General features: G+C 49.5%; 1 protein-coding gene and 1 long non-coding RNA gene across 2 annotated transcripts; one reads left to right on the top strand and one right to left on the bottom strand.

Annotated features, from left to right (window-relative positions):
• Positions 1–82: 82 nt before the first annotated feature.
• DUSP6 (dual specificity phosphatase 6) lies at positions 83–4,999 on the bottom strand. The gene is made up of 3 exons (XM_026104138.2): positions 3,987–4,999; positions 2,986–3,423; positions 83–1,628 (listed from the first exon to the last, which is right to left on the bottom strand). Exons 1-3 carry the CDS (start codon positions 4,387–4,389, stop codon positions 1,321–1,323), a joined length of 1,149 nt encoding a protein of 382 aa, XP_025959923.1. The 5' UTR covers positions 4,390–4,999; the 3' UTR covers positions 83–1,320.
• A 216-nt stretch (positions 5,000–5,215) lies between these two features.
• On the top strand, positions 5,216–10,479 carry LOC112985503 (uncharacterized). The gene is made up of 2 exons (XR_010388655.1): positions 5,216–5,626; positions 6,710–10,479. It is a non-coding gene; the product is annotated as an uncharacterized LOC112985503 (long non-coding RNA).
• The last annotated feature ends 266 nt before the right edge of the window (positions 10,480–10,745 follow it).

Below are 10,745 nucleotides of genomic sequence, written 5' to 3' on the forward strand. Positions count from 1 at the left end.
ATCATTACCTTTAAACATGAACATGTGTATGTGCAATTAACAGCACCCACATAGAGGAGAAAGGGCGAATAAACCAGCCAGGTTGTCAATAGCCAAAAATAGTTATTTATTTATTAATAATTTAAGGTTTTACATTCTAATAATAAATTCCATCTTAAAACTTTTACACCATGAATTAGACTCTCCCTTATTGGCAACCATGTGCAGGTTCACTGTGCGCACACACAGGTACAAATGCTCGCACATACTTCCAGTTTTATACCAAAAAAAAAAAGAAAAAAAGACACAAAATATTGCATTTGAGGTGAAGCTCCCTGAAGAATTTGTACAGAGGTAATGCACTGTTTAGCACATCTGAAAGTTTTAAAAAGTGATCAAAAATCTTTCTCATTCAAAGACAAATCTCCTCCCAGATGATCTATTTACAAAAAGGTAAGGCAAAAATTAATTTAATTTAAAAATATATATATATATCTCATGTGAAACTACATCAAAAGTGTAAGAAAAAAAAAAATCACCACAAGGAAAAGAAAAATATATGAAATAAGAGACTGTACTTGCTCACAAAACATGATTTGCAAACCTCTCTCCATTGCCATTTCTTCCCCATGGAAAGTTTGCTTCAGTTGAACAATAAAATCAAGCATGCTGCAAATATATTCTTTGCAATTAAAAAAAAAAAAAAGCAGAATTTATGAAGAGAACAAAAGTGTAGATGTCCTTTGGACTGACTTCTGAAATACACGTGAATTAAAAAAAAATGCAGATTGATTTAAGATTAAATATTTACATTGATCAAGTAGAATACTACTGAGCTCCTGGCAAACAAGTACTCCAAATACACTAAGCTGAAATCTCTTTCTTTGGCTCCTCTAAATTAAAACAGAACAAAACAAAAAAAACAGAGAGTCTTCACTGAAGACAAAAACGTATGTCATAGATCCAAAAGCAGAGAAGGAAGCAGTATCGTTCCAGTCACTAGAGAACACGTGCTCAGTCTGTCCAGTCTCACCCGAACCCCCTTGGACATCCTCAGATCCGAGCCACCGCGGGAGCGGGCACAACCGCGGGCACAACTGCGCGCCCCGCGGGTGCGCTGCCCCCCTGCTGCCTGCGCACTGCCTTCCTTCCCAGGGATCTCGCCACCTTCCCTCCCTTCGCAATAGCCGAGCTCGCACTGTGTAACCTTTTCTAGCCAGCCTCGGCAGCTGCCTTTTGACACCAGAGACCAGAAAAAGAGAAAGCTGCGTTTGCTTTACCACTGCCAAAGAGAAACCACTGAGGAATGATCCCGTGAGGAGCGAGGGAGGCCACGGGAGCTCACGTGGACTGCAGGGAGTCCACCTGGAAGACGTTCTGGTTGGAAGGGGTGGTGAAGTAGAGCTGCTGGGTCGGCACCCGGTTGTCGCAGGGGCTGCTCAGCCCCAGAGTTCGCTCGAAGTCCAGCAGCTGGCCCATGAAGTTGAAGTTGGGTGAAATGTTGGATTTCTTCATCTTGACAATATCGTAAGCATCGTTCATGGACAGGTTGAGCTTCTGCATGAGGTAGGCCACGGTCACCGTGACCGAGCGGCTGATCCCTGCTAAGCAATGCACCAGGACCCCACAGTTCTTCCCCCGAGCTTCGTCTGTACAGGGACAAAGAGGCGGAGAAGGACACGTAAGACAGCAGCTCAGTAACTGATCTCGCAACACGAACAAGAGAAGTATCAAGTAAGAAGAAAGGGCGATTCTGATCTCAATGACCGACAGGGCCATGCAAGGGTTAACTTCACCAGTTTGAAATGAGGACAAGAGACTCCAGCCCCCTAAGTGTTCCTACCGGAGTCCAAAAAGCTGAGAAAATTAAGAACGAGACGGGGGGGAGCAAGATGCACTGCATGACACTGTTTAAAAAGACAGTTTTAAAAGGCAGTCTTTGGCTTGGAAATGTGCCTTAAATTCTTACAGTCCCCTTGCCCCAGCATGGAAATCCTGCAATATGTCACTGAATGCCTTTTATACAGACCAGCAGACTGCAAAGGTCTATTAAATTATTCTCCAACTGTTGTGCAGCTAACAATGGAGGTATTCAGGCATTTTAAAAGAATGAGGGAAGTCACAGGGGACAGCCCATTAGGAGGAACAGGATGTCAACATTGGTTGAAAATGGGTTCCTTTGTAATAGGAAATGCATTACAATGCCTGGAGATTAGTTTCTTTGTGGCTTCCAGCCCACATTTCTTCCTGCTGGGCTCAGATTACCTACATTCTCCACTATTACCGGTATCATTCAACCGGATTACAGCACAGCTTCCCAGCAGATACTGTGATGCCCACCCCACCGCACCCGACTCTAGTCTCCACTAAAATGAAGGAAAGTGCAAATTTTAACCAGAACTCCTCGAGCCCACCAGCCCGTCCGTTTTCAAAGCTGCCGGGGAGCGTTTAAGGCTAACCTAACCGAGGCGCCGAGCCTGAGAGGTATATCACTATTACCATTAGATTTAATTAAAGCTCTCACTATACATTTGCCAGGAATACCGTTATGAATAAGTCGTATTTAAAAGCTAAACTTCTACTATCCAGTAACCTGAAGAACGGAAGGAAAAAAAAAATAAAGGACACAAACCATGAACCCCGGATGGTTTTTTTTTTTTTTTTTTAAAGCAGGTTTAAAAATAGTCCCCATGCTGCGCATTGCTCGGTGCCCACTTCGGCACAAGCAGCTCTGGGAGGATTCCCACAGCCACCGACAGCCAGCTCAACCAGGTATGCGTCTGCAACCTGCACACGGCGGCCAAAATTCACCGGGTTTCAATAAACCCGGGAATAGCACCCGCCCCTCGGTTTAAGTCAGCTTCAAAAAATCAGAAAGCCGAGCAACCCCCAGAGACAGCGAGAAACGCCGCTGCCGCTTCTCGCCCGAAATCTCTTTTGAATCCTGCAAAAGAAACTGAATTCTGCGGCTCGACATGTAGCTGCTAGCAAGCGACCGGGTCTCACCTATGAAGGAGATGGCCTCGGGGAAGAACTGAGACAGGTTTTGGCTCCAGTGGTCAGAGATCGGGATCTGCTTGTACTTAAACTCGCCGGCATTTTCAAAGAGATTAGGCAGGTTGGGGGTAACATTCAAGATGTATTTAATGCCAAACTCTTCTAAAACGTCCAGGTTAGTGGAGTCCTTGGCACAGCCTAAGTAGAGGTAGGGTAAAATCTCCACCGGGAAGGAAGGCTGGTTGTTGGAGAGAGGGCTGCCATCGGAGTCGGTGGCACTATTGGGGTCTCTGTCAATGTCAGACTCGATGTCTGAGGAGGAATCGGAGCTGATCCGGAGGCCTCCCAAGCCCAGGACCGGCAGAGGAGGGGAGCTGCTGCTACACGAGCTGTCTAGGTTAGTTTCACAGTGCAGGGCGAACTCGGCCTGGAACTTGCTGAAACCACCTGGGGAAAAAAGCAAAAGCGGAAAAAAAAATGCAACCTGATAAATGACGGCAGATTGACTTATTTCTCCGCGACCGCTCCGTCTCCTACTGGACACCCGCTTCCCACCCCCTCGAGCCCCGGGGAAAAGCGAAAATAAGTCACATTCTCACGCACGACGGGCTAACGCAGGAAGGGGCTTAGCGAAATCGCCCGCTGCGACGGGGGGGCTCCCCGTGCGCAGCGTTGAAGCTCGGCGCCGCTTCGCCCTGCCGGGGACCCCTAGAGAGGTATCTAGGGGCAAGTCCTCCCTCTCTTCCCGGCTCACGCCGGGGCCCCGTCAGCCCTGTCCTGCTCACGCTGCCACACCGGCTCCAGCCCTCGAGGTCCCTCTGCACAGAGCCAGGACAGGGACACGGGGGAGCGCGGGGAAAAGCCTCCTGCCCAGCCGGCGTCCGCCCCGCGCTCCAGTGCGCAGCGCCCGGAGGCGGCTGCGGTCCGGCCTCGCGGCTCCGCACCCCCCCCCCCCCCGGGGCTCCGCACCGCCGGCCGCCGCCACCCCGACCCCCGGCCCCGGCTCTCACCTTCCAGATAAAACGCCTTGCAGCCCTCGTCTTTGAGGCGCTTGAGCAGCAGCCCCAGCACGGACTCGCCGCCCGTGTTCTCGTTCCAGTCGCGGCTGTGCTCGTCATAGAGCACCACCGTGTCGGTGCCGCACCGGCGGGCGAAGCGCTCTCGGTCCTCCTCGCTGCTGGCGACCAGGGAGCGCAGCGGCAGGTTGCCCTTCTGCAGCCGCCGCAGCATGATGCCGGGGATGGCCACGTTGATGGCCGACTCGATGTGAGACGACTCGTACAACTCCTGCGGCCGGCAGTCCATCAGCAGCAGCCTGTCGTTGCCCATCTCCAGCTGCTCGTTCAGCCACGCCACGGATTTACTAATCGCCATTTCCGACGCGAAAGGGACGGGTCTGAACGTATCTAGCATGAGGAAGGACGGGGGGAGCGGAGCGTGCTCTGGAAGCGCCCCTCTCTCACAGAGGCATGCGGCTAGCTCGGCGAGCGGCTGTGCCCCTCCAACTCCGCACAACTTATCTCCCTCCGCCCCAGGAAAATGAATCACGCAGCCCCCCCGCGCCGCCTCCCCCGCGCCGGGCGGCGGTGGAGTCACGGGGAGGGAGAAGCAGCCCCGGTCCCGGCGTGTGTGTGTGTCTGTGTGTCCGTGCGTGCGCTTGCCTGTGTCCGTGCGTGTGTGTGCGCGCAGCCAGCCTGCCCGCTCTCCGCTACTCTGTCAATGAATCCCTGAATGAACCTGCCTAATCGCCTCTCCAGCCCGAGCCCTTGGGCTTTTCCTCCACCCCGAGTGAATGAAATCCAATTAACGTGCCACGGGCTCGGGCTCCCCGGCTCGGCGCGAAGGCAGCGCGCCGGCCGCCGCTCTGGCTCCGCGCCGCTGCGCGGCAGCGCCGGCCCCTTCCCCGCCGCAGCCGCCGCTCCGCGCCCCCGACGTGATCAATGTCCCTTTGAATCGGCCCCGCGCACCCTCGGCGCCCGGCAGCTCCTCAATGGATACAAACACGGAACGTCTCAATGGATACATTCTCCGGCGCAGCCAATGGGGGCGCGCGGAAGGGGCTGTTGCCGCGGCGACGGGCCGGCTGGAACAGGTTGTGTTGATGAATTGTTAATGAGTTTGTCATTCACAAAAACGGAAAGGAATTTCCGCTCCGGATAAGCCGAGTGCAAACAAGCGGCAGCCGCGGCGCGGCGGGCGGGGGCCGCGGGGGCAGGTGAGGGCCGCGCCGGCGCCGCGCCCCCCCCCCCCCCCCCCCCCCCCCGCAGGCCGCGCCGCGGAACAAAAGGCACCTTTTCTCACTCCATGTTGTCTCGCCTAAACCCCGAGCCTGCGAGGCACCTCTTGCCCGGCCGCGCGCCCCCATCTCCCCCCCAGTTCCCCTGCGCTGCCCCCATCCTGCCTTTTCCTGAGGGCGCTCCGGGAATCCCATTTTCAGGGCGGCGGGTAGCCTTTGTCCTCAGCTGATCCCTGCGCGGCTGAAGGGTAAACCCCAAGCTAACCTCTCCCTACGCGACCCGGCTTTACTCGGTGTCGGAAACGCAGCGGAGGATGCGGCGCCCCGTTACGAGCAGCCGGCGGGGACTGCTAAAAGCCTGAGAGCGCCCTGAAAGCCGGGGAGGGGGAAGCGACCCGCCGCCGGCCCCTCCAGGTAAGCGCCAGCTGTGCCAGTGCCGGCCCACGCACGGCAGCGCGTCCCGCGGGGGGGGCGCGGGCACCTCCGCTGGGCCCCGCGGCCGGAGGTGCCGGCGCCTGGCCGCGCGCAGCCCCGCGGGCTCCCCCCTCCCCTGCGCGGGGCCCCGCCGGCGCCGTCCGGGGGCTCCCCCGCCCCGCGCCGCCCCGCTGCGGAAGGGCGCTGCGGGCCCGCGGCGCCGGGGCCGGGGCCGGGGCCGAGCGGGCTGCGGCTGGAGAGACGGGTGAGTGCAAAAGCAGAGAGCGCACATAAGCCGGGCCTGGAGTCCGATGCTGCCCGCCAGCATCTGGCCGGGAGCGAAGTTGTGCCGAGGAGGCTAATCTCGTTCCCGCCGCTCCTGCGCTCCCGGCTGGTTATTTTTAACCCAGGCTGAAGGAGGAGCCCGAGGTATCGAGCCGCCGCAGTGCGTTGACCCTGGGAACGGATACTTGCATAGATAGTCCTGTGTTTTCTGCGCGGAAAACGTACATGATTTTAACTAAAGTGGGGCATCAGTCAGCGTAGTTTCAAGAAGCGATAATGCCCAGATGGCACCAACACCATGTTCCCAGCAAGGATTTTCACAGGCCTTGCTACCTGTTTTGAAGGCTTCAAAGTGGGATGTGCTGCATAAACCTTTCCCTGCCCCTAAACAGGGGGATTTGGCCTGGCTGATGCGAGACTGGATGCATGCGCCATGTAACGTGTGCCATTGCTCAGTCCACCTTGCCCACCGCGGTCCTGGCCTCTCATGTTGTGAAGCTTCCAGGTTGTTCTTGCCACGTGCTTCCCTTGTTGTGCCTATCTGGGCATTCAGGGGCTGGTGTTGAAATGATCGTAGCTGTGACAGATCAAAGCAAATCTTTTTTTTTGCTTTTTTTTTAAATTTTTATTTCCTGCTATATTTAAGTCTCACCCAGGTCAGGGCTCCCGCAGTAGGGCAAGCTTTGGGGGTATGGCACTGTTGCTTTGCTCTGTGTCAGTAGGAGAGCTAGCACAGTCCTAGCAAAATGAATAATCAGATCATAATTTAAGTTCTACTTTCTTTTTTTTCCTCTGTAGATTAAAGGCGTGTTTATTCCCTACCCTTCTTCCCAAGTACATCAGATCAACTTCTGCTCATATTTTACAAAATTAGATAATTCAGCCCTAAGCCGTGCTTAGCCATGGATTTCAGGCTGGAAAATGGAAGCTCTGGAAACGGATGTTCTGCACTGCATGAACTACTGAAACAGAAATTCTCAAGTAATCCTAATTGCAGCTATCTTAAAAAGTTCTGTATAATACAGTGCTTGTCTTGTAACCATTTTGAACACTTCTGATTTTTCATTTATGTTAATAATCAGCTGTATTTTCTCTTTTCATCCCAACAGAAGCTATAGAAGAATCCTCAAATGATCGATTCTCACTTAAGGGGTTGCCTTCTTTCCCATCCCTCCCTCTCCCCACCCAAAAATAGGTCAGTTTAGAAAACAAGGAGATGGACTCATATTAAACCATAGTGAATGTGACCTGAAAGAGACAGGCACAAGTTCAGCATAATATTCTGACAACTCCCAGCAAGCTTGACACAAGGATAAATACAAACTGTTCCTTGTAAGTCATGTAATTGTTAGTTAACATGATTCTTCAAGGTTACACTGTACTTGGATTATGTTTTTAAAATGAAGATGCACAGAAAAACACCAATGCATTGCAGAGTTCGGATATGAAGAAGCCGGAACAAACCCCAAATTATTTCCATCAAATACTTCCGTGTTCATATAAGGTAAACTTGCTTCTCTGATGACAGAAATATTTTAGGAAGAAAATATGTTCTGATTATCATCTTCAGGGCACTTTCAGTGATGTTTTATGGCAGTGATTTAAAACAAAATCTTAGTCATTCAACATTTTAACTGAAAATTGCATATTATGCAAGCAGTTTATCAAACCCATTGAGATACCTACCTAATAATAATGTAATAATAAATAATGATAGTACTTAAAGAGGTTTTCATCTACAGATCTCAAACCATACAGCAAAGGCAAATAAGTATTAGTATTGTCAGACCTAATTGAAATGTTAGGAGCATTGAGATTAAATATATGAAGGCAATAGAAAGTTAGATGAAGCATCCTCAAGAGAGTTGTATTTCCCAAGTGGAGCTGGGTGCAGAGACTTGTTATGATGATGGCTGGTGACAGCTCATTGCATGGCAGGAGTCAGAGTGGTGCTTGCAGAGTTGGGAGCCAGGCAGAAGATCTTGCACTGTAGCAGAGTTAAGCAAGTACGATACAAGTGATGCCCTTTGAATTTGTACCAGGACCTACTTCACCACACACTGACTGAAGATTGCCACAGGAGAAAGAAAACCTGCATGGTGCGTTATTATCTTTGTGTTCACATGTGCATATGCAATCACTTTCCTTTCTCAATCTGAGCCATGTTGGTGCTGTCAGTGGCTGAGAGCATGCAGACTTCGTTAACCGCACCACCATTTGATGCTTTATCATGGCCAGATCTACAGGCAAGCCTCACCGGGTCACTTATCCTTCAAGTTCCAGAAATTTTTTATAGTATCCAGGTAATAAGAAGAGCCTATTGCTGTTAACCACAATCGCCTCATCCATCCAGCCACAAGCACAGTCAGCCTTTAAACCTGGCAATGTTTATTTCTGTGTTTTGTGGCTTTGTTTTGTTTCTGCCTCCCTGGCTGTAAATGAAATCCCTTCAGCCCAGCACAAAGCATATTCATCACCAAAGGCCTACATTGCTGGCTTTAGGACTGTAAATCATCTGCTCATGTACAGAGGCCCAGATAGCTCTCCTTGAGTGCTTACAGCCCAAGATTGTTCCCACCACAGATGCAGGTACAGTGGGTAAGAGCCATGTGTAGGGAACGACGATTCAAGTTCAGCATTGCTTCGCTTAATTTCTTCATGTCTTCTCCTGTAACAGCAACCCTTACCCTGAATAAAGCAGACAGGGTGTCTACGTAGCGTCATGGGAGAGAGAGGTACCCAAAAGGCAGGTATTGATGGCATTTCAGAGCCAGGCGGGCTGGGCCTCTGTGGGACGCTCCACAACGTGGCATGCTGAGGCAGTCTCAGGCCTCTAGCTGCTGGTGGGGTTTCTTCTCGCATTAGACATCAAGGATGAGAATGTTTTTTTCTTACATAGTGTGCTTTCTTTCTCTAAAGACGCAAGTCTGCAGCTCTTTTCTACTTGATTTGGAGCAAGATTCGGCAGGAGCTTTGCTATTTCTTTGGGTCAGACCTTTCCCACTTTGCATAAATAAATATTCACTAGAGCAGGGACTCCAATCTTGGTTTTCCACCCACTGATGACCTGAATCAAAGTGGCAGAGAGACCTTTTATCTTGGTGCTGTTTTATGTAAGGCCTGTGAAGTATGGTCTGATCGCCTGCTGCAGAAGGCCAAGGAGCATGAAGCATGCTGGTGTCAGGATTTTAGTTGAGAGGCCAGCTCAACTCAGCACTGGAAATGCAGGTAATTCAAAAATGTTGGCAATGGTAATATAGGCTTCTTCACTCACAGGTGGCAATTAGGCATGAATTTTAAGTATCTTATCTATCAATTAGATATGTGAATCTGCAGATACCTGTAATGGTAGTCATTCAGCTGTAGATGGCAAAAATTAGACTTTCACATTTAAGCTAATTATTTCCCTTAATAATCACTTTCAGGGGGCTTTCACGGAAGACAAATTGCACTCTGGAAGTGCTCCTTTCCCTCCATTGGCTCTAAATGGGGCCTACAGTGACTAGCCCTATCTTTTAGATGCCTAAAGTCTGTGGTCCTCCCTTCTAGGCTTATCTGTGAGTCCTTCTCACTGTTCCTATTAGTTTGGGTAGAAGTGAGAATTAAAGATTATTATTATGTTGGTTAGTGTGAATGATCTATTTGAAAACAGAAGCAGACTACAAAACTGTAAGATTTGCCATCCCAGACCAATCTGGCCACAAAGGGTAGCGCTTGTGGTGTGCAACTGGTTACTGCAGGGTGCCTCAAAGGGAGAACAAAAGTGCCCTATAAAGCATTTTACTTGTTTTATGTAAAGCACAAACAATTTATGGAAATGACATTTAACTGATTATTCAATGTCCAATTATGTATCACACCTAGAATAATTCCTGAAGCTGGAGAAATAAAACGCTGAATGACTCCATTTAGGAAATCCTTTTGACTCAAGTGCTTTCCTTGAAACAGCAAATAGCTGGATGACCTCAAGCACATATTTAATTGTGCCTTGTAATAAAGTAATGTAATTAGCGCTTGCTTAAGAATGACGCTTAAAAATACCTAACAGGTACTACAGAAATGCATTGATTTGAGAGGTTTTGTTTTCTTTTGACTTTTTTTAGTATAATTTTTTTAGTATAAGATAAGTTTGCATCTGAATTTAGCTTCTACATGAGTTCTCCAAATGGTTCCTCAGAGTGTGAAGAAGTGAGCAGTTTTATTTGACAACAAATCACTAATGGCTCCAGGGTTCTCCTCGCTTAGAGGATAAAATTAAGCTTGCAGGAGGGCAGTAAAGGCACATATTTAGCCAGACTTGCACAGTGCCCTGGCCAGGCACACAGCCCAGCACATATGCCACTTAGAGCTACTCAAGTGAGGGAGGTCTGAGTAAATACATGGAGAAGAAGAGACTCCCAATCTCCCCCTCCCTTTTTTTTTTCTTTATTTTTCTCTACCAGATGCTACCACTAGTAGTGGCAGTTTTGGTGACACTGACCTATATATCACTTCACAGTGGTTTACGTTCTGCTGGCAATAGAAACAGAGCACAGGTGAGCAGAATAATAAAAATGATGAAAACAAAAGTCTATGTCTGTGCATACTTGTCTTATAATTAATGGCATGTTAATTTGAAAGTTTGCAAGTCAAGATGAGTGAACTGTATATTAAAAGCAGACTAAACTTGAAAAATGGTCCTGAGACTGCATGATTAAATGAAAATACTGATAAGGCCTTAAATTGGGTGGCAGCGGTTAAATGAATAAACCAGTTTACTAGTGGGAAATTCAGTTTTGTATGACTCTGTTTCCTTAATGGAGGAAAACAGCACCACCTATCAAAAAGTCTTGAC

The sequence above is a fragment of the Dromaius novaehollandiae genome, chromosome 1 (assembly GCF_036370855.1).
Source record: "Dromaius novaehollandiae isolate bDroNov1 chromosome 1, bDroNov1.hap1, whole genome shotgun sequence".
NCBI lineage: Eukaryota > Metazoa > Chordata > Aves > Casuariiformes > Dromaiidae > Dromaius > Dromaius novaehollandiae.

What these genes read in the sequence shown, in the direction of transcription:
- DUSP6 (XM_026104138.2), bottom strand. Translation starts at nt 4,389, where the DNA reads ATGCTAGATACGTTCAGACCCGTCCCTTTCGCGTCGGAAATGGCGATT. An exon ending in CAAGGCGTTTTATCTGGAAG is followed by an intron (nt 3,424 to 3,986) that starts GTGAGAGCCGGG and finishes TTTTTTCCCCAG; the next exon opens with GTGGTTTCAGCAAGTTCCAG. An exon ending in CGAGGCCATCTCCTTCATAG is followed by an intron (nt 1,629 to 2,985) that starts GTGAGACCCGGT and finishes GTCCCTGTACAG; the next exon opens with ACGAAGCTCGGGGGAAGAAC.